General features: G+C 45.2%; 1 protein-coding gene across 1 annotated transcript in view; it reads left to right on the forward strand.

The window, feature by feature from the left end:
• The window catches only part of LOC144819179 (uncharacterized), a 237,018-nt gene extending 218,315 nt beyond the window's left edge, over positions 1-18,703 (forward strand). The window contains exon 6 of the mRNA XM_078677151.1: positions 18,549-18,703. Within this exon, the coding sequence (XP_078533277.1) occupies positions 18,549-18,680 (132 nt within the window). The 3' untranslated portion in view covers positions 18,681-18,703. The remainder of the gene's footprint in view (positions 1-18,548) is intronic.
• Positions 18,704-24,464: the final 5,761 nt, after the last annotated feature.

Here is a 24,464-nt window from a genome sequence, read left to right on the forward strand (position 1 = left end):
GCTTGTGAGGAACCACTTGCGCCCTTGTATGACATCATCAGGGCCCGGCCCCCTCACTTACGTCCACCTACAGAAAAGAGAAAACAGACTGGCTCCTGCCTGAGATGCCACTAAGGGTGCCACGCCCCTAGGTGCGGGTGGAGCCAGTCATAGTGTTCATACATCGTGCAAATCACCCCATTGAGATAACAACTTAACCCTCCCCATCATCTGGCACCACAGAGAGGCATCAAGCAGATATTTGGTCATCTTGGCTAGTCTTTTATTACACCTGTAAGTATTATTCTTTAATTTGTTCATTTTCAACACACTGGATCATTTTTAATCAGGCATAGATAAACCATCCACAGATATTGTAGCCTGAAGAGGTAGGCTCATTCTAGCAACAGATTGTCTTTACATTCCAGACATGGCCCTAGTCATTAGGATATCAAGACACACACTACAGTCATGAATCAATCCCTCTATGCGTGCTGTGCCAGCAGGCCCCAACTTGCACAGTTTTATCAGCAATAACTTTCTGGTCCTCCATCCCAGAGGCACTTACCACCAGGGCAAAGCTTAACGCCTTGCCCCCAAGGGGTTCCTGAACACTGGATCCCTCCAACATCTTAATACACACCAAGGCATCTCAGGTAGGGCAGGAGAGTCCAGGACCACCAGCAGGTCAATACCCCCTCCTGCCAGCCCAGAACCCCCATTAAATGCTCGCTGTGTTCCAGGGTCAGACAGGCCACGCAAAAAAGGAACCCACTCCATTTTCTTGCTCAGAACACTGCCACAGGGCTAGGAGGTCACTGGCGCTCTCTCCCTCTCCCTCCCTCCACTTAAGGCTTGACCACCCGACCCCACTCCAATGGGCCCCTAAATGGTTTGTCATAAATGGTTTGAGCCCTCTGCTAGACCGATTTGCTCTCTCTGGCAAATATACCTCCATATTGGTTATCTGGATTAGATTATGCCTGACCATGTGGAGTGAGGATCCAACCCCTGTGTTCATGCCCCTCGCTCGGTGGCACTTGAATATTGTTGGTATAAACCACGCTCCATATGAGATCCACAAATTTATTTGACTAGCGCCCATAGAAGTCAATATTAGATGAACTGATAGGGACTAAGCATGGGCGGATTTTGCGAATTGGCAATCCGCGAACTTGCGTATTTACGGATTCGCAATCCGCAAAATCCGCGAACTCTCGCGAATTTGTGGATTTTTTTTTGTGTTCGCAAGGATTTCTGCCAGTTCGCGAGTGTTCTGTACCAGTTCGCAATTGAGAACTTACTTGTCGGCTCGCAACGGCCGCGACTATGTTGTTTCTACATCTGGTTCATCATCACAGGTTCACAGCACCCTCTGTTTCACCACTGCCACCCTCTGGTACACCCATGCCACCCTCTGGTACATCACTGCCACCCTCTGGTTGGTTCTTCACTGTAGATTATGGGGGTGAAAAAAAGCAAGCACACCTGCCCTGCTTCAACTGACATGAATTAATTTGGGGTTGATTAATGTGTCCCTGAATTTAAACTTCCAGTCTGGCTGGCACCTGCTTCCTTATCTGTAATTTGCTTTCTGTTGCAGTGCACTTTTTTTTCACAGGACCTTTGTGGCCTATAGTTGCAAGTAGGCAACTGAACTCTGAAGGGGCCCCTCAGGAAGCACTACAGGGAATGGTTACTAATGATAAGATTGAACTTTTGCACCTGCTGAGTGCTTTCAGTTTTGTCTGTAATTGCTTTCTGTTGCAGTGTAATTTTTTTAACAGGACCTTTGTTGTATACTTGTAGCTATTCTCTGAGCCTGCTGTGAGGGTCAGAGCAGGGTCATAGAATATTTGCAAGTAGGCAAATGAACTCTGAAGGGGCCCCTCAGGAAGCACTACAGGGAATGGTTACTAATGATAAGATTGAACTTTTGCACCTGCTGAGTGCTTTCAGTTTTGCAAAAATCCAAAGATCCAGCAGCATCCACAAAAAGTAATCCTTCCAGGTCACGACCCAAATCAAAGTGACCAGCACATGAAGAAAGCACTGGGAGGAGCCTGGTGGACATGAACAGGAAGTTGTAGACTGTGGGGCACTTCCTTCCTCCCACCCCCACCCCCCAAAATGGACTCCTTGCAAAGAAAAAGTGCAGGCAAATGTCAACCTGAGGAGTTATTCTGATAACAATCATAATTTTCAAGGTTTATGCTGCCTGCTGGTGGATTTCTTGTGCGAAGTTGCAAATTTTGCAATCTCGCAATTGCGAGATTGTTGCTGCCCGCCGCATCTACGTGTTCGCAAGTGTTTACTCCCGCGAAATTGTATAGTATTCTAGTTGGCAAGTGCGACCAAGCAAAAAATCCGCTTCGCACGGATTTTACGAATTTTCGGCAAGTTCGCGAGAGTTCGCGGATTGCGAATTTACCGAAAATCCGCAAAATCCGTGAGCAGAACGGATTTTACGCCCATGCTTAATAGGGGCTCAACGAGTGCCATGCAATATGTTAAGCAGGTAAAGCCTTTAGTAAACTGGGGGCCCCTGGCCAATTTGCGGAATGAACTAGCTTTTACAGGCCTTGTAACCGTGTGCTTGGAGTCATGATGAATCCCCTCCTGCTAAACATAAATTCAGGTTGCTTTACCCATACAAACCGGGAAAAGAGTGTGTTGGCACCCCAATGTTCTACCAAGTGTACTGGCCGTGCTTGGTGCCGCAGCACGCCGTACCCTAGTCAATTTCGTGAAGTAGTGTGGCTCACTGTGAAGTAGTGTGGCTCACTGGTTAGAGGCGGCAGACCCGAGAGCAGAGGACGGCCCGGGACCAGGGTTCAATTCCCGACGCGGCAGGGTCGTGGACCAGGGTCAGCGGACTCGATAATTCTCTCGCCTCGGTGCCCACTCTCATCAGCGATCACACTCGGCAACTCTGGGCATTAGCTTGCCTCATCTTCACTAACGGCCCCACCAGACCGCCGGGGATGCCTGGTCTCACCCTGGAGATACCCATTAAGGGACCATCTCTCAGGGAAGCCAGGAAGGGTTTCGCAGCGGTCGAAGCGCCTTGGGACCCTACGGGTAAGTAGTGCGCTATATAAATGCCTATACATTACATTACACATTACAATTTTCGATCCATCTTCTTGCAGTCATGCTGCTGCCATCATATCACGGTGCATCTCCCTGCCATTGACAGGAATGAAAAGATGTTCAGTGCCCCCCTGATTTCCAGGCAGATCACATTGATATTCTATTCTGCGTGTTTGCCACCCTGAACCATATGCCCCCCCCCCATAGCCTGTTGCCTACCGACTCAGGCCGGATCCATGAAAAAGGGAGGCTACCCCACAGTCACAGCAGGGTGATATCTCCATCTTATGGTGCTGCATCCAAGAAGTCTGAGCACACCAACAAAGGGGGGCGAGGGGTGTGCGGGTCAGAGAGTCACAAGATAGTGGTGAATTATACATCAGGTCACGCGTCATGTATATTTCTTCACCAAATATGCCTTTTAATTCACACGCAGCTTAGCTCAGAGTAACATGCCGATTGAACAGTTTGCCCGTTTACAATGCACTAAAAAGGGGCAGGCCCTGCTTATCTGAGAAGGTATCATGCCTCAGGTAGAAGCGATCTCCGAGATTTGTCAAGACATAGCTTACACTGCCCCTCCCAGGGATGAGTCCCTTAAGTAGGCCTTGGCGTAGGACTACACTACGGTCGCGTAGTTTGCGCAACTACGTGCTATACGAATTGCACGTAGCACAGTGCAAAAATGTATAGCATAGCATAGCGGGCAATTTTTGCCTGCTCGCAGTCCTCTAAATCAAGTTGGTGTCTGCGAGGGAGCAAAATAACATCCCGGTGAGACTTTTTCTTCGTTCGCGAACAGCAATATCAAGTTGCCGATCGCAAGCATGGACAATAAACCTCCAGGCGAGATACTCAACGCGGGGAGGTCAGGTTTCTCACTGCGAGTGGTCGCGTATGCTCGTGACCGCTCGCGATGAGAAACTACCAGACCGCGTTGAGATACCTGCCGCTCGAGTACAAATCCACTCGAGCGTCAGAAAAGGTCCGCTTGCACTGTGCAAGATGCGGTTTGCACTGATTGCACAGTGTGGACAAGCATCTGGCACTGAGTAATCAGTGCAAACAGCATTTTGCCCAGTGCACTACGCAGTTCGCATAGCTACACATTGCTTGCATAGTACGAACTACACCCAGGGTTGCCCTTAAGCACCAATAAATAATACTACGGATGTGTTGCCACCTGTTGGAGGTGTTTATATTTTATAGTGAATGGAACACTGCTTACTGTGTCAGATACCCTTTCATAATTGCGCCACAGGAAATTGATTTTTAAATCACATCTTCTGCCTTAGGAGAAAAGATTTGGCATCTGGGCCAAAACATGTGACTTTCATGCTACTCAATTCATTAAGAACATAATCCCACCGATTTGCAATTACCTTACAATGCTCTAAAGGCTCGTGACTGAGATTGTTGACCCTGATATCACTATCTGTCTGTGAGTCAAGGAGACGTGTGTTTTTTACCCCGGACACCAACCTAGAATATGCACGTGTCCAACATAAGGCTACTTCCCAAGCTCAATCCCTTTCATTGGTGACAATATTGCAGCTTCTGCAATTGTCAGACCGCGATTAAAATTGACGAACAACTTAGAAATAGCACTGTTACTTTGCACTTTGAACTTTGCCAGCTATCACTACGAATATGTTTGAGGGCATTACATAGCCACCACTAAGATAATTTCCGCAGAGTAGACTATGCAACTGGACATGAATTTAGGCCCTGAACAGAAGCAACCAAGTCCTGTTAGGAGCTTAGTGACATCCTCGAGCGTGAAAGTTCTTCACAAGGCCTACTTGGATCTAAGCTCTTTGTTGCTGCTGTCCTCCCTAAAGAGAAAATTAGCTACCACCTTATGTCCATTTAGATGAAACTCTTGGTTCCCTGGGAAGAACGTGCTGGGGCCCGTCGGCCCCCCAACACTCTTATATCTCAGTGTTACATAGCGTGAACCCAAAGTGACAGTATCTGGGGGCTTCAGGTAAGCACCAGTTACATTACCAATGGAAATACTCATCCTTAGGCACAGGGCGATTATGGGATGTGCCCAGAACCTCCGGATCATTGTGCCTCCCCCCAGACTATACTCTGGTGCACCATCGTCCCGGCCGGCCATCTCGGGCATTAGGTTCTACCCTCTCCCCATTACTAACTAAAAAAGGAGCCTTAAACTTCAGGTCCACTGCGCGCCTTTCTTGCCAATATAGTGCAGACTAAAGTGGGCAGCCAGCTGTGCAGACACCCGTCAATTGGTGAAAAAGTAAATATAATGAGCATGTGGTGGCATCCCCTATAGCTCAACCTACTTGACGGTGGCCTCATGAGTTGATTTTGCCCTAGTCAAACTGTATCGTATAGGGCCTGATTCAAACCGCCCATTCGAGGGTCAAGAAACCAGTGGCAGATGCTTCAAACCCATGCATTTGGTCTGTTCCATTCCCTTAGCTCAATTTAACGGAATGCACCCCGTAGTCCAAAGTAAGGCCAGGCTGTCCTGATAATTAAGGAGGATACAGGTGTTATGTTTACTGTCACTTTAAGTGTCACATTGTTGATTACATCATTAATGGAATGATTACATTCCAATTGCTAAGAGTTCAGTTGCTGTATCTCTGCTGTTGATGGTTGTGTATTAAAGCGAGCTCTTTAACACCTACTTGATTGAGTGCTTTTATCACTGGCGATGAGGGTCAAGGCTTGATTGGGGACAAGCACTTACAACCATCAATTCCCCTGCACGTGGATTTCTTAATTGGATTTGTTTTGGACAGTTTCGGACTATCCAGTTTGGACAGATTTGGTCTACTCATTTTGGATGTACCACTGTACTTGGATACTGTACAGTCATCTTATCATTTTATTGGATTTCTAGGTTTTCCTGAATTTGAAGCTTCTGGTACTTCTTAATTTTGATAGCTATTACATTTTTTGTAAGCTTTGGAACGCCCCTGCTATCATTACATCGTTGTTACTTTGGATGAAGTTCCAGTTATTTTCTACCTGTGTGTAGAAAATCGGGAAAATTGTATACATTATTTTTTTCAATTTTGGATTCATTTGGTGGAGGCTTCACCGAACTGTGCAACTGTTACTGACCTTGTTTGCGTTTGAATCTCTCTCGCGTGGGACATCGCGAGTAACCTGCACGCTCAAAGTCTCTGTTCGGTGTTGATGACTCGATTCCTTTCTGCCTGATGCGAAGAACTCTGATGCGAAGAACCTGATGTCACGACACAACGTCACCACGCAACGTCCAGCGTCATCGCGTAGGCGGCCATTTTAAGATTGCTATGACAACGGCTTCAGCGCCGATGCGCACGGCTGTGCATCGGTAAATTCTGTTATTTGGGACTATCATTCGTGTCTCAGTGCTATTTTCAACGCCGATGCACATGGCAGTGCATTGGAATAATTGGGCCTTTTCAACAAGCAGTACATTGGAATAATTGGGCATTTTCAACAGATGTACAAAATCGGTTTTCATTGATGTGCACGACAGCACATTTATTGTGACCTGGATTGTGAGTACTTTTTTCTTCAAGGAAGTCATATTTGTTTTTAACATTTGATGTCCTAAGTTTGCGTGTTATCTAGCAATACGTTTGGGTTTTAGTATTTATATTTTAATTTATTTTTCAACATGGCTACCACATCTAGTATGTCACAACCACAACCTTTTCTTTAGGAGGAGGGCAAACCTATTCTCCCTTGGAAGAGATGGAGGAATTTGTTTGATTCGTACTTGGTAGCAATAGGAGGAGAGAAATTTTCAGCTTTTAGGAAACAAGCTATTTTATTACATAATTTAGGGGTTGAAGGCAGACACACTTATGACAGTATGGATACAATACCTGTTGGTGGGGCTGATAGTGAACCTGCAGACATTTTCGAAATGTCAATGACTATGCTAGAACAGTATTTTGGCCCGAGAATTAATGTTGTTTTAGAACAACATAGATTTTTTACTCGTGTACAGGGTCCACGTGAACGAGTTGGTACATATGTTGCCGCTTTAAAAACTCTTTCACATACGTGTGATTTTGGGGACTTATCTGAATCACTTGTTAGAGATCAACTTGTTCGGTGTACGAATAGTTCTAGGGTCCAAGAAAAGTTGTTGTCAAAGAACCCCACATTAAATGAGGCTGTAGCCATTGTAGAGGGCATGGAGAATACCTCACCATGGGTTAAAGAAATAAGGAAAAATAAAGAGGAAGAAAGTCACACCATAAGTGATAATAAAAAGAAAGCTCTCGACACAGTACACATGCTGGAAGAAGATGACCTTATTGGAGAATGTCACGAAGAAGTTGCTAAAGTGGGTGTGGGTTCAAAGAACAAATCTATTCAAAAGACTACACCTTCTCAGAAAAGCACTCTTGAAAGTCGTCCTTCTTTTAGTAAAGAGCCTCTTTTGTCTAAAGAACGTGATTTTCGTCAACAACGTCCAATTAGCAACCAGAGAATACGTTGTTTTAGGTGTGGAAGTTTCTCTCACACTTCCAATTTCCCAAATTGTTTTGCAAGAGACAGCATTTGTAATAATTGTGGAACCAAGGGACATTATGCTCGTGTGTGTAGGTCTGGTAAGAAAAGAGAAGGAAAGAAATCTGTTTCTGACATTGTACGTACGGTTGTTGTATCCAATGTTAAAAGTGATAAAATGGTTGATGCAGAACAAATGTTTATGCCATTTTGTGATATATGAATTGAAAAATTTATATTTAAGCTCATGGCAGACCAGGGTCTCCTTTCACTTTAATTGGGAACAAGATTTGGGATGAAGTTGTAGGTCTGGATAATGTTCAACTCTTACCTCCTGACATTGCTCCGGTGAGTTATGCTGGGTCAAAAATAGACATTCTGGGATACACTGTGGCCAATATCACCTTCAGGAGCAAGAAAATTTGTGGCAAGGTTTATGTTGCTGTCAGAGGAGACAACCTTCCTGGATGGCGACATCAGCATGATTTGGGTATAATTCTTAATCCTGGGGCCAAAGATCCTAAGAACCAAGTCATGCTGATGGAGGATTTTCTGTCCAGTTTCCTTCCAGTTAAGGTTGATTTTGTATGTGGGTCTGATAAATATTTAGCAGACTATCCTAAAGTGTTTTCTGATGCCTTGGCGTGTTTAAAGGGATTTTTCTCCTACTAGAGACCAGAGTAACATTTGTGGAAGGGCCTTACAGCTTCCTAGGAGAAGTCTGCCAAACCTTGTGTGCACAAAGTCAGGAGAGTGCCCAATATGATGCTTGAGCCACTAAGACATGAGATTGAGAGGCTATTAAATTTAGGTGTGATTGAAGAGATTGAATCTTCAGAATGGTTGAGTCCGGTGGTTTTAGCACCCAAGGATGGTGGCAAATCGATTAGGATGTGTGTGGATTTGTGCAGATTGAATGAATGGATCTGGGTTGATCGACAGCCATTGCCCAATATAGCTGAAAGTATTAGTATTTTGAAAGGAGCCAAAATTTTCAGTGTACTTGATCTTTCTTCGGCTTATCACCAAATTGTGTTGCATAAAGATTCCAGACATCTAACATCTTTCGTTACACCTTTAGGTGCTTACCAATTTCTAAGAATGCCATTTGGGTTAGCTTCGGCTGCTGCGTGTTTTCAAAGGGTGATGAAAATGGTCCTTGGTAGTCTTCATAATGTGATGTTTTTTCAGGACGATATTTTAGTTCATGGTGCAAATGTTTGTGAACATGACAAAGTCCTGAGATCAGTTTTGGACAAGTTAAATGATGGTGGACTCATGGTTAAGAAGGAAAAATGTCGGATTGGATTGAAGTCGGTCACATACTTGGGACATGTTTTTTCTGGGAATGGAATAGAACCCAAATTGGAATTAGCTGAGAGCATTGTAAAGGCTCCGACTCCAGTAGATAAAGACCAAGTCAAGTCATTTTTGGGAATGGCGGAATTTTATTCCAAGTTTGTTAAGGGTTTCCCCAGTCTGGTTGAACCCATAAGGTCTCTTTTAAAAAAAGGTGTACGGTTCACTTGGTCTGATAATTGTGAGAAAGCTTTTGAATCAGTTAAAGTGGAAATAGGAAAGATGCCAACTTTGGGTCATTTTGATTCCAAACTTAAGGCCATTCTTACAACTGATGCCAGTCTTAAGGGGTTGGGTGCTGTCCTTTCCCAAACTGTGAATGGGGAAGAAGTTGTGGTAGAATTCGCATCAAGAGCTTTGAAGGAAGCTGAGTTGAACTGTTCTTGTATTGAAAGGGAGGTGTTGGCAGTATTTTGGTTTGTATATCATTTCAAATTTTATTTGTGGGGCATCCCGTTTATGGTTAAATCTGATCATCGTCCTCTTGTTCAAATTTTTTCGTGTCATCAAAGTGACCATATGACGCCAAGGTTGAAAAGATGGAGTGAAGGTTTGCAAGAATTTAACTTTTTAGTACAATATATTCCAGGACAGAATAACAAGCCTGCTGATTGTTTATCATGTCTTCCAATTGAAAGAGATGGTGTTGCAGATGGAGTTGGAGCATGTATAAATTGGGTATTAGAGTCTACCATATCCAAGGAAGAATGGTTGCAGAGCGCTAAGGATGATGTCTCTTTCCAATTGTTAGGGAATGTCATTAGAAATGGCTGGCCAAATTATGATGTACTTGAGGCTGTATTGAAGCCTTTTTGGACGGTGAGGGATGATTTGACTTTTTTCCAAGATAATTTGATGAGAGGTGACAGGGTTGTGCCTCCGGGTGATTTAAGAGAGAGAGTTGTTAATCTGGCTCATGAAGGGCATTTGGGAAGAAATCTCACAAAGGCTCAGATTAGAGAAAGATATTGGTGGCCTGGAATGGATCATATGGTGGAAGCAGTTGTTAAAGATTGTCATCTGTGTGCGGTCAACGACAAATCACACACCACTAGTCAGTCTCCACTTTCTCCTGTTGAGGTTCCTGTTGCAGTGTGGACTAAGTTGGGATTAGATATTGCAGGTCCTTTTGAGTTTATGCCCTCACAGGAGAGATACGTTGTGTTGTTAGTCGATTACACCTCTAAATGGGTGGTTTCGAAATGTATGAGTGTTGTGAATTCCAGAACTGTGATTGAGTTCTTGAGGGATGTGTTTGTGTCAGAAGGGGTGCCTAAGTACTTACTCACTGACAATGGGGTGCAATTCACCTCTAATGAGATGGATAACTTTTTAAGAGGGCTTGGAATTATTCACCAGAAAACAGCCCTTTATTCTCCACAAGCGAATGGTCTCACTGAGAGGATGAATAGAGTTGTAAAGAGTTGTGCACAAAGGGCTTTAGAGTCTAAAGTTTCTTTTAGTAGTGTGTTAAGGGAGACGGGGTGGGCTCATCGCACTGCTCCTAATGCTGTCATGCAGAGGTCTCCTTTTGAAGCCTTGAGGGGTAGATTGGCGAGTGCCAAACTCAACCCAACTTGGCTTCCAGAGAGGGTCTGTGAGGATAGTGTTGAGAAAGAGGTGAGAAGAAGGGAAGTTTTGACAAAATATCAGCAAAAATATAAACAACGTTATGATGATAAGATGGTTGTCAAACTTCGGAAATGCAATGTGGGTGACAGTGTTCTGGTGAAAAAAATCGAAATTTGGTCACAAAGGTGTTTCCAATTTCAGTGGTCCTTTCACCATTGTTGCTATTAAAAAAAATGTTATCACGTTGGATATTGGTTGCACTTGGACTATGTCTAAATTGGCAAAATGCAATGTTGTCAGGAATCACTTAAATACAGGTTCTAAAATTTCTGACAATTCCGGTGACGTTTCTCCTACTAGAGACCAGAGTAACATTCGTGGAAGGGCCTTACAGCTTCCTAGGAGATTTCAAGACTATATTATGTATTAATTCATTTTTGTATCATACATCCTCTGTTCAGGGTTCATTTGTATTTCTTTTATTGTGTATAGGGGATGTGTTATGTTTACTGTCACTTTAAGTGTCACATTGTTGATTACATCATTAATGGAATGATTACATTCAAATTGCTAAGAGTTCAGTTGCTGTATCTCTGCTGTTGATGGTTGTGTATTAAAGCGAGCTCTTCAACACCTACTTGATTGAGTGCTTTTATCAACAGGCCACTCAAATAAAACCCAGATACAGTGGGTCCACACACACACTCGACCTCCAACAAGACATTTACAACTTGCAGTGTTTGAGATAGTTCTAACTCATGACTTCATCGGTTGGGCTCACCAATATAGTACCTAAGCCTCTAATCAATGCTGTGTCACTTATTGCTGCAGGTGGAAGTCCCTGCCTCTCCACTTCCCCTATGGCAAGGACAGGAAACACCAGCTCACTATTCTTGGTCCGATGAAGAGTGATGGACCGAGCCTGAAGCATAAGTGTGTGCGACAGGAATGTGGTCTCTTCTGCCATTGAGTTATTTCACAGTTCTCTTATCCAGTCGCATGTGCAACAGGATATCCCAGCCATCCAAGGCTAAAATAGACGGGGAAATGGGTTACATTGTAAATGTAAATGTAGTGGTACTTGTATAGCGCACGAATCTCCTGAGGCATCTCGGCGGTTGTACGAATACCGCTGAGGAACCCATCCTCGCCTTTCCCTGTGAAGTGCCCACTCCTGGGCACCCCCAAGGTGAAGCCAGGCATCCTAGCTTTGTTGGGGCTGTTGTGGAGATTAAGCAAGCTATTGCCCAGAGTTTCAGAGTGGGACCCATGATTAGAATAGGCACCGAGGCAAGAATTACCAGGTCCGAGGAAGTAGAGCCCAAGACCCGCTGAGGCGGGAATTGAACCCTGGTCCCTGGCCAGAACTCTGCATCAAGGTCTGCCGCTCTAACCATTGAGCCACACTTCTCCACATTTATCCTGGCAATGCCACAGAGAAATACATCACTGCCCTTGGAGGACAACAGCTTGTGAATTTTGCTGACTATGGTTTCTTCTTTTCTTCGGCACAGAGTCTGACTAGAACAGTGACAATCAAACCCCAAACAATTGAATTCCAAACCCAGCAACAGTACTACTCGTCTACTTAGTGTTGCCAAAATATCATGATTTATCAGCACAACTGTTACCTCTCAATATGTTCTCTTTCTTTCATCCGTGTGATTTCTCCTAATATCTGTAAGTAAAAGTACTGCCCAGGCCCAAAAATCATTGACCCCCCATATTCAGAAAATAAGGTAAAACCATCGCCCGTCTGAATGTCATATACTAATCACCTTGCGTTGAGCTGACGCCGGGACTTGAAACTGAGTGCTCAATTCCAGCATCGGCAATGGGGGCCATTCATACCAGATCCTTTTCGTGCTCCAAGTTGGTGCAGCCAGCATATGAACCGTGCTCCTGCTCCCCCCCCAAGCCTCCCGCAAACATAGAGCAGAAGAGAGAAAACCAGCATTAATACGATTCATAATACAGGGCAGAAAACGTTAAATAGATTCTTCTTGACAAAAATGTTGCCAGATTACGAGGAGAGTGAAACCCCGCTCCCTCATAATAACACTAAATTACTCCCCAGTAGTGAATAAGTTATTCATTGGACAAAATCCTCAAATGTATCCACGGCTATGCTCATGGTAGCTCCCTCCTCCATGCCCCTCCCTGTTCGTGTTTACCTCAGCAGCCTCCCCAAAGCACTTGAAGAGGTATGTTGGTAGAGCGCAAAAAACGGCAAGGCATGCTCCCCCTCCCCTGTCTTTGCTTCCTACGATACCCGGAAACTATAAAACACAACCTGTTCATCGGGTATGCAGCTCACCGCGGGCTCAAACCCGTATTCACTTACTCCAATCCTCCCCTTTGCCGGCCCGGGCCGCATGCGTTTTGGCACCCCCTATCATCAATACCCCGGCGCCACATGCGTGTTGGCACCCCCTATCATCAATACCCCGGCGCCACATGCATGTTGGCACCCCCTATCATCAATACCCCGGCGCCACATGTGTGTTGGCACCCCCCAATCATCAATACCCCGGCGCCACATGCGTGTTGGCACCCCTATCATCAATACCCCGGCGCCACATGCGTGTTGGCACTCCCTATCATCAATACCCCGGCGCCACATGCATGTTGGCACCCCCTATCATCAATACCCCAGCGCCACATGCGTGTTGGCACCCCCCAATCATCAAAACCCCGGCGCCACATGCGTGTTGGCACCCCCTATCATCAATACCCCGGCGCCATATGCGTGTTGGCACCCCCTACCATCAATACCCCATCGCCACATGCGTGGTGGCACCCCCTATCATCAATACCCCGGCGCCACATGTGTGTTGGCAGCCCCAATCATCAATACCCCGGTGCCACATGCGTGTTGGCACCCCCCTATCATCGTGAGTTAAAGGCCGCATCTGCTGCACGCCGCACCTAGGCCTGAACCCATCCAAGCACCAGGAAATAAATCACCGGACCCGGGGAGTCTGCTCCTCGTTTCCCCGGGCTGCCTAGCGTCCCTTAGTTCGTGGACCACCTCTTGCAATCCCCAACGTCCCAAGCCTCTGAGTATCAGGATACCTGAGATATTTCCTACCCTAGAGCCACGGTTTACCTTATCCCGACTTCAATGTACGCAAATGCTGCCACGTGCAGGCGCCAAACATCCCAAGGCATCGTGTGTACTCAATCGCTTATTGCCAGGCCTCAGTTAAAAAACACCCATTCAAGATCTCATCATACCATGAGGTGACCTGTGGTCACGTGCACGCAATGCACTTAACCCGGGCGTCTGGGCTATTCAATACCCTAATGCCCTGGATTACAAACCTCAACAACGTTACCCTGCAAAGAAATTTCAGAACAACCCCCGCAAGCATCAGTACCATATTCACAACCCCAGCACCAAAATAAAACTACACTATGAGTCCCCCCAACCCCTGAAGCTGAGAAGTAGCCTACTAACCAGTGTTTGCCCCAAGGTAGGCGCTTCCAGTCCTGTTCTTAGCCTTAGGGATGGGTGGTGGGATATTTGTCGCTGGTCTGCGCCTCAGGAGCTGTTGGAAGGGACAAAGAGGGTTTCCTGACCCCTCCTGCCACTTTTATAGTTGCTGTGGAGTGTGAGGGAAAACTTGCGCCCTTGCACCCTTGTATGACATCAGCAGGGCCCGGCCCCCTTACTTCCGTCCACCTACAGAAAAGAGAAAACTGACCAGCTCCCGCCCTAGATGCCACTAAGGGAACCGCGCCTCCAGGTGCGGGTGACGCCGGTCAATACTGCTACACAGGTCTTGCAGACCTGCTGAGAAGTGCCAGTACTGCCACAATAGTCCTGCAGACCTGCTGAGAATTGCCAGTACTGCCACAATAGTCTTGCAGACCTGCTAAGAATTGCCAGTACTGCCACAAAGCTCTTGCAGACCTGCTGAGAAGTGCCAGTACTGCCACAACGGCCTTGAAGATCTGCTGTGAAGTGCCAGTACTGCCACAATAGTCTTGCAGACCTGCTGAGAATTGCCAGTACTGCCACAAAGGTCTTGCAGACCTCCTGAGAAGTGCCAGTACTGCCACAAAGATCTTGCAGAACTGCTGTGAAATGTCAGTACTGACACACAGGTATTGCAGACCTGCTGAGAAGTGCCAGTACTGCCACAAAGTCCTTGCAAAACTGCTGAGAAGTGCCAGTACTGCTACAAAGATCTTGAAGAACTGCTTGTAAGTGCCAGCACTGCTAAAAAGTTCTTGCAAAACTGCTGGGAAGTGCCAGTACTGCCACAAAGATCTTGAAGAACTGCTTGTAAGTGCCAGCACTGCTAAAAAGTTCTTGCGGAACTGCTGAGAAATGTCATCGCTGCTGCAGCAGTTGTGCAGAACTGCTGAGAAATTTCAGTAATGCTGCAACCCTCTTGCTGCTCTGTAGTGAAGTGCCAGTACTACCACAAAGGCCTTGCAGAACTGCTAAGAAGTGCCAATACTGCCACAAAGATCTTGAAGAACTGCTGAGAAATGTCCGTAATGCTGCAACGCTCTTGCAGCTCTGCTGGGAAGTACCGGTTTTGGCACAAATGTCCTGAAGAACTGCTGAGAAGTGTGAGTAGTGTTGCAAAGGTCCTGCAGAATTTCTGAGAAATGTTAGTACTGTAGCGATGCTCTTGCAGCTCTGCTGGGAAGTGCCAGTACTATCAAAAAGATTTTACAGCTCTGCCGGAGCGTGTCTACTGACCCAATAAACGTGTCACAGCCATGATGAGCAGTGCAAGTACTGTACGAATGCTATAGCATGACTGCACATAACCTTTAGTACTGTCACACTGAAACTAAATCAGGCTCCATTCCAAGTGCCTGTAGTGTCCATTGACAAGTGCTGGTATTGTTCTTTTAAACAAAGAAATGTCGGCCGATTGTTGCTTCCGAAGTAGACTGTCAGTTGTGAAGGGACAGTATTGCCGCGCTGCCATCCGTCCATTGACTGACCATTCACACCAGGGGACAGGCTCTTGAAGGGTATCTGCACCCTGGGGTAAACTCTTCACATGCAGAAGGATGCTTTTAGATATGGACGCAGCTCCATGTGTGGTCCTGATCATCCTTTATGAGGTGTGTAGGAAAATACCTCTTTTGACATGGTTAGCCCCCAATTTGTGCCTGATGTGTGATGTAATTGTGAATTGTAAGTGCACTTGGACCCTGCTAATCAGGTTTGTAGTGCCGGATCTCCCTTCCCTAAAATTGTTGCATGATTTGAACAACTTATGTCTCCCCTGTAAGCCCCAGTAAATAATACTCCTGGTACCCAGGGCATGGGGACAGAAAGAATGCACCCTGGATGCACCTCACCCGGACCAGTTTGTGCTGCTATCGCAGGCTGCATGTCCAGATGCAGGACAAACTGAAGAGTTGACATAGCAGATAGCCCTGTGTGCCATGCCACCCATAAAATGCATAAGATATAGGCAGGTCACTCCTATTGCAGGCCTTTAGCCCTAAGGCAGGGTGCACTATATGTTATGTGAGGACATATCAGCAGGAGCTCATTTGCCACTACAATACCCAGTCCATTCTGAGTGTTGTAAGTGAACAGGGGAGCCATAAAGAGTACATGGGCTGGATGCCCATCAACACGATGTTTTGTAGCTCCATGATGGCTTTACTGATTTCTAAGGTGTTTGGTATTAAACATATTGTTGCAATACATCCTTGAGAATGCCAGTATTGGATTTCTTAATCAATTCACACAGGAGACCCTGCAAACGGCCCCCCTGAAACCTACCAAACCCTGGTGTTGTTCCAGTCTAGTCTTAGCCAGCATGCCATCCCGGGCATATTCCTGGGCCCCTGGGCAGACAGCCAGATCTCTTGGGATCCAGAGAAGAAAGACTGCTCTGGGCAGAGGTGGTCACCCCGTACCCCCGTGCAGCGTCTGCCTCAACAGAATTGGGAACTTCAAAGGGAATGCCGCCTTTGAACCCTGACCCCAGCTTTCTGCTCTTAGAAGCAGATGGTATCCCCACTTCCTGCCCCACTTTTTACAAGAGGACTGGTGGAAACCTAGGCAAAGTAGGAGGTGGGTCTACTTTCCAGACCCCACTTTTCACTATCCGCCATATTTAGGTTGGGGATAAGAGCCTTTTAGGAGTCAGGGTGTGCCCACACCCTACATGGGGTGAGCATAAAGAGTGTAGGCACCCTACAGGTAGGCAGCCCATTGGCTACTACCTGGCCTCGCCTGAAAATGCCCCTAAATTCAGTATTTAGGTGCCTACCTGAAAATATGACTTTAGATTCGCCAGACACAAGAAGATGACAGAAGAAGACCACTGCTTTTCAAGAACGGAGACCCGATGCCGAAGAAACTGGCATAAACTCCACCACTGCTAAGAATCCAACTGTTGCAACCTGCAGCCTCGCCTGAAACTTGTGAGGCCTCCAAGAAGCCCCAGAACCCTTCAGCCTTCAGCAATTTGCCAATAACCTCCGTTTGGGCTAGAGGCTCTACTCCCAGACACATGCCAGTAAAGAAACCGTAGTGGTTGAGGACTGGCACACTCCGTGCAATTGCAACTCACGACAGAAAGAAAAGTTTCACAATCATAGGCCTGTTGGTTCACCAGTATAGAGGATTGGACCCCTGTAAGTCTCCATTAAATCGAGGGATCCACTCAGCATACCGGCCAATGCTGAAAACAGCCATGTTCCTAACAGTGGCATCAACGGCATAAAGCAGCAATGGTGGAAGTACTGCCTCTTCTATGATGGTCTGTTCTGTAGAACACCAGTGGCCTGAACACTGCCAGTGAACTCTGGAAAGAGCACCCACAACCTCTGGTACTCCTGCTCCAGGTGCAACTCTTCTGCCTGCTGTACCCGAGTCCTGGGCCCCCAAAGGCCTTCATCATACTAGTGAAGATGACCTCTGACCTTCCACAGGACCAAGGTCAATTAAAACACCTTGGCGGAGTCCTCCCAAAAAAAACGCAGTGGCAACTGAATCAGCGGTCCTCTGCTACCTGAAAACTCACCTTCCTCCAGCAATCGCGAACACCGGTTTGGCAGTGTTCCCAATCCATTGGCTTCCAATGAGCTGCTGCCAGCGACCGTGACGTTGTTGGCGGTCTACTGAATTTCATTGCAGCTATACACTTCCATTGCTTTCCCCACTGACCCCGATAGTAACTAGTTGACGTAATTGACCGCCAAGTACCTACTTACTGAAAGTACTGCATAATTTGAACTGCACTGCATTTGTTTATATAACCACGTGTATACAAATTGTGTATTTGAGTTATCAAGCATATTTCTGATTTGAAGACTTGCTTCTAAAAAAGAAATGTAAGGAATCTTGTTATTTTCATAGAAAATTGGTCTTGGATTTATTCTTGAGCATGTATCTCATTTTTTTGCTCTATGAGTACAAAAAATGCTTAGCACTACCCTCCGATAAGCCTAATTTCTCGTCAACGCTTCTACAAAAAGAGAGTTGGTATTATCTACCTGTTGCCTCTATCTTCCTCTGGAGATATTTCACACTTTTTATATAGACTACTTGATTTTAGTGCACTGTACAGAGAGGTGGTTTTTAATTTTATATTCTGACATTGCTGAAATCAGTCCTCTAAATACGCTAAATTACTCCACATTGTTTTGCAGTATCATTTGATGGATTCAACTGAATTCATAAAGTGTCCTCCAGATATAAGAGGATCTTCGAGTCCCTCCAACTCTAAACGAGGCTCTAAGGTCCTGAATTGGATCTCAGTAGATTGGTTACTCCGTCAAAACTGCAATGGATATCCCGTCCGCCAAATTATAAATCCCATTATGTCCTACGGGACTTATATTTTGTTGGACGGGATAAATGTCATCGCTGTGATGAAGTAACCTGTCTGCTGATATCTAAATTAGGTCCTAGGTCTTTAACTCCCAGACAATTAGCAGCACTGTCTTATCTTCATGTCTGCACTCTGCCCTATCAGTGGAGTGTTTACATTGAGTATTTGTGTTGGTGTCCAGGATTAGGCACCGTTTGACTCTTGTGTATTGTTTGTTCCAACTCCTGACAGGTGTGCGATCACCAGGACACATATGAAACACTTGTGAAGAGGCAGCTGGACTTTGAGAAGGTGTACACCACCCCCGGAAAGTACACAATCCAGGCAGCAGGGACCCCAGTACCAACCCCGGCTAAAAAATAGTCTTTACACAGAACAGACATGGACTTCAGGTGGGTGATATGAAACGAGAGCGCTACTGCTTGAGCAACAAGTACAGGCACGTCGCGGCACTGAAAACCATCCACCTTTGGTATAGTTTTGCCCAACACACTCCTAACATTTATGTTTTTGGAACAGTGAACAACCCACTACTTTTATTATAGGTTTTTATCACAGACACTTTGAAAATGAGCTAAAAAATAAATATAACTTTGTCTTTAAAAGCACTAATTCAAGACCAATGTTAGTGGTTCACTGTATTCTCAAATCCATGAGTTGGAACACTTTCAGCCATACAGTTGAATTCAGAAGCAAGAACCTTTACCCTCAACCATAATTGTGATCTATCTCGTATTGCTGCTGTGAGGATTGTTAGAGCTCCAGTGGACAATTGCCCAGGGCCCTTCCCTTACATGGGGTCCTTGAGAAAATGCATGGTATGTCTTTCTCTTGCTCACCCCTGTATATGTCAGTGTCTAAACCTGTTGTCTTCTCTTCGCCTACCTCTATCTCTACCTCTATCTCTACCTCTGCCTCTACCTCTATCCTTAACTCTATCTCTATCTCTACCTCTACCTCTATCTCTGCCTCTATCTCTATCCCTATCTCTACCTCTATCTATACCTCTATTCCTACCTCTACCCCAACCTCTATCCCTATCTCGATACCTACCTCTATCCCTACCTCTATCCATACCTTCACTTTTATCTCTACCTCTACCTCTACCTCTATCTTTATCTCTATCCCTATCTCTACCTCTATCTCTACCTCTATTCCTATCTATACCTCTATCTCAACTTCTATCTCTACCTCTACCTCTATCTCTACCTCTATCTCAACCTCTATTTCTATCCCTACCTTTATCTTTACCTCTCGCTCTATTCCTACCTCTACCTCTATCCCTATCTCTACCTCTATCTATACCTTTACCTCTACCTCTATCCCTGTGGTGTAGTTCCGATATCCTTGATAGGCTCTGCGCATTGGAATAATATACACTATAGATTTGACATAGTACTGAGGTCAGTATGTCTCTAGCGAGTACATTAAACTTAATTACTTGTGTGTGCCAGCTAATTCAGAGGTCACTAGAAACTTCTTCAATGAACAAGAAGGGATTAGTCTCTGACAACTGCATAAACATGACAACTTTGTTTCCCTTAGAGTCAGAACAATATCTTCAGAGTTGTGGAAATGATCGATTACACTTACACTCAGTCGTGCATGCTTTGTTTCTTCAGAGTTGCACAGAAAAAAGAGAGCCTGGTGTTTCAATAAAAGGGTTTATTGAACAGTCTTATTTCTCATGCAAGAGATATGAACTGCTACAATCAAAAGACAGAATGCGAAGTATAATGCGTACAGCGTTAGCAGTAATATAAAATAATACTGCAATAGCCAGGTCTGTAGCTATGACATATATAAAAATACTTACATAAATAACACAGACTAAAATACTCAACTGGTGCTTCTAAAATAATGCTACCCCAGTGTACCTGACCTAAGCATAGTAGAAGGGAAGAAGTAGGTGCACTTTTAGCTATAGCCTCGTCGTAGCTAAAGTTTCGTTTTAGTTTCGCCAAGAATTGCCAAAAGTTTCTCTAGTTTCTAATCAGCTCCATACCTTAGAATGAGAGAGGTTGGAATCTCTTTCCCTGGACTCGATCTCTAACACCCCGCAAGGGGAGTCAGAAACACTGGAGCTGGATTGTTGGCTAGGAAGATGACAGTGCCTGGTCAGTGCGTCAGTTGGGGATTTGACTTCCTTTGGGACTTGGTGTGGCGAGCCGCATCGGGCAAGAAGGTAGCCGAACCTCACCCTGCCTTGCCATAGCAAATGAAGGTATATTTATACCTCGAAGGTGTTTAAGAATGCCAGTATTGACGTACAAGTTGGGCATAAGAATGTCATGAATGAACCCCTAAGGAATAGATGTTCATGCGTAATAAATGAGTTCTTAAAGAAAAATCAATATCCAGGCAAGGGGAAGTCCTACAAAATCAAAAGTCAGTGTTAGGGCTTGTAGAAAACATGAAATAGTCTATTTCTATAGACAAAAAGTCATCTACCGTTGTAGGTGAAAGTTAGAATACCTCGTAGGTATGACTGATAGGAGTGTTAGACAGATGTCTAGGATGCATTCTCCACTGCAAAAGCGGCAGCGTAGAACAGGTAAGGGACACTCTTGCCATATAGGACTGAATGACAGAAACCATGTGGTATTTAATTCTCATAGACAAGTCAAACACAAAATTTGGACGATGCGCTCACGACACTTCATCTCCTGCAGAACTCTCTCCATGGTGAACTTATTATTATTATTATTATTATTAATGAGTTTTATATCGCGCCTGGTTAGCCTTGGGCATCCCCGCGCTCATCTAGAGAGATACGCCAAAGCAAGAGACACAGGAATTAGGCAGGGAACAAATGAGTTTTTAAAAGTTTACGAAACCGCAGGGTACTCGTTTCCAAGCGCAAATGCAGCGGGAGGGAATTCCACAATGTTGCCACATTTATGGAGAATCTTCTGCCACCGGTTCTTGCCTTCCTGACCCTCGCAACTTGCAACCGATGTAGATGATCTGAACGAAGGGCACGAGAGGCCTTATAAGATTGAACCATATCCCGTAGGATAGGTGGGCCCTTCCCTTGCAAAATGTTATGGGCCATACAAAGTGCCTTGAATTTCACCCTCTCTCTGACAGGGAGCCAATGTAGCGCCTTCAGCGCAGGGCGAGCTGACTGACGCCTGGGAAGGTCCGTCAGGAGCCTGGCGGCCACATTTTGCACTTGCTGCAGTTTGTTTAAGGTAGATTCTGGGGCCCCCAGAAACAGCGCATTGCTAAAATCCAGCCGTGAGATGATGAGCCCCTGGATGAGTAATCTCCTGGCGGCCACTGGGAGGAGAGGTAGAATCTTCCGGGCTGACCGGAGCAGACCGAAACACACGCCTGCGGTCTTTTTAGCGTGTGTCTTAAAAGAAAGGTCCTGCTCCAGCCACACCCCCAAGCTCTTGATCTCCTGTTTGGGGGTGGGTGCAACTCCCAGGCAACTAGGCCAACTACTAGGTGACAAGGAGGGGGCAGAACTGGGGGTCGCTGGTGATTTGGCTTGCCATATCGCAGCAGTAGGAGCAAAAATAGTATCCCTGCGACAAGTCTCAAATGTAGGGGCAGTCCACCAAACACAGAGTGCATGAAGTTTGGAATGATTTCAAGGACTGCTTGAAAAGCTACTAACAGTCCGGAACACAAGGGGCCCGATTCACAGAATGAACTTAAGACTAAATCCTAAACTTACTACTATTTGGTATTCACACAATGCACTTACTACTTTCGGGATTCACAGAGTGAACTTACTACTTTTGGGATTCACAGAATAAACGTACTACTTTCGGGATTCACAGAATAAACGTACTACTTTCGGTATTCACAGAATAGATTTAAGACTACTAACTCTAAGTCCGAAATCGGGGAGTAAATTCCGGCCCGGAGGCGGAGCTTACGGCCCGGAGGCAGAGCTTAGGGCCCTGAGGCGGAGCTTACGGCCCAGAGGCGGAGCTTACGGTCCGGAGGCGGAGCTTCCGGCCCGGAGTTGGAGATTTCAGCATGGCAAAAATCCCCACCTCCGAGCCGTAAGCTCCGCCTCCGGGCCATAAGCTCTGCCTCCAGGCTGTAAGCTCCGCCACCGGGCCATAAGCTCCGCCTCCGGGCCGGAATTTACTCCCCGATTTCGGACTTAGAGTTAGTAGTCTTAAATCTATTCTGTGAATACCGAAAGTAGTAAGTTTATTCTGTGAATCCCAAAAGTAGTAAGTTCACTCTGTGAATCCCGAAAGTAGTAAGTGCATTCTGTGAATACCAAATAGTAGTAAGTTTAGGATTTAGTCCTAAATTCATTCTGTGAATCGGGCCCACGGTCTTTAATATATGTACAATATCGCTTGTATCAGATTTGTTTAAGATACAACATAATATTTCTGAGAAATGTACAGGCAGTTTTTATTCAAAAGGGCATGTATCTCGGCAGAAGTCCTTGCGACTTGTAGATCATAGGTCGCTTTGGCCGAGGTCAGTGGCACAGTTTTTTGCAAAAGAATGGCTTTCATTCTGCTTAGAGTATCAATTCGTATAGAAGAGATGTTCAGTGAAGGCCATAAAGGTGACTCCCTGGCTGTCTTGGTTGGTGGAAACAATACTTGCATAGAGCAAGTGACCCTGGATGTAACAGTCACTAGATATGGGATACATGGCAACATGCCACAGCAGCTGTGATCCTTCAACATGAGGTAACTTCCATTTGAAAGTTGTCCAAAAAATTGATAAATCATTGCAGCTGGTGTGCCTTGCAGGTGACAGGATAAGTTGTTAGAGGAATCATCGCAGGCCCCCTGTAAATTAATACCCTGACAAAGGAGAGTTCCGCTTAGTGCGTTTTTACAGTTTGAACCGCTAAGAAACCCTTCAAGTCCCCCACTCCAACATCTGTGTGTGTATGGTAAATCCCAGGATGTCTTGGTGTATTCTTTACCCAACCTTTCATATTTGCCTGCTGGTATGTGTTTCAGGCAATACTGAAAATGGAAAAATTTAACCGGCAGAGTAATTGTTCCATGTATTATCCATTCAGTAGCTGGTTTCTCTGCTACCGTAAATGGTAAAATTTCCAGTTTTTCAATTCTCAGCACCATATAGTCTGCTCCCCTTTGTGCTAGTTTGATCTGTTTATCAGTGAGATTGAATTCTGAAAACAGTGACGTAGTGTTGATTAAATTCCAAGGCACATAGCTTGAATGCAAGCTTTGGAGCGTCCAACCTAATAGCATGATAGAACGTAACTGAGACTGACCATGTTGCAAAATAACCAAGTCTTGTTCCATGATGTCTATGGCAGAAGACACAATGCTGTCCAATGAATATATCCTGGACGACAGAGTCCTTAACCCATTGTCTACTACAGAGAGAGATTTCCCTAAATTAATACGATCAATTTCTCGTATTCGTTCTGCAGTCTCTGCTTGCGTAATCTTCCATATTTCGTTATATGCAGCATATATACTGGCATATATGAAACGTTTTGGACGCGGTTTTCTTGGTCCTAGCAAGAATTCCCTAAGGTTTGCATCATCTTTCAGTAAAGATAAGTGTTGTTTTACATCCTGTAGTGTAGCGTTCTGCAGCCAATCAAGGCATAGCTTCCCTACACTGTATTTTGGTATTACCCCAGGATGCTGTCTTTGAACATATCTTGGGTCTGGCCTATTGGCTTTGAAACTTGAGATTTGGTCAGGAATCGATCTTAACAGTTATTTGTGTTTATGGGCCAGAGCAACCATTTGATCCAATCTGGATCTGATCTGTTGTGATGCAAAATATTATGTACGTCGACCTTCCCCCGTGTAGTGCTATTACTTGCAGGTATAGGTATAGTCGGTTTGTTCATGTCCTTGATTTTGGCTAACCAAAGGCAAGAAGTTTGTTGGACAGTGTCATTCAAAAACATAATTTATTCAGGGTTGATACAGGCTCTAAATATAGCTTCTACCCACTGCACTTGCCAATCTTTTGAACCCCAGACAGTTTTTGTGTCACTGTTGTCTTTCCAAAAGTCGAAACCCTGAATAGACAGTAGGGCAATAAAGGCTGCAGAATAAATTTGTTTGGTATTTGTTAACATACTTTTCATTCCTGTTCTGTTCACATTTCTAAAGTAAAATGTTTCAGCATTGAAAACATGGAATCCTGAAAAATATGGAAACTCAT

Source organism: Lissotriton helveticus, chromosome 2_1 (assembly GCF_964261635.1).
Source record: "Lissotriton helveticus chromosome 2_1, aLisHel1.1, whole genome shotgun sequence".
NCBI lineage: Eukaryota > Metazoa > Chordata > Amphibia > Caudata > Salamandridae > Lissotriton > Lissotriton helveticus.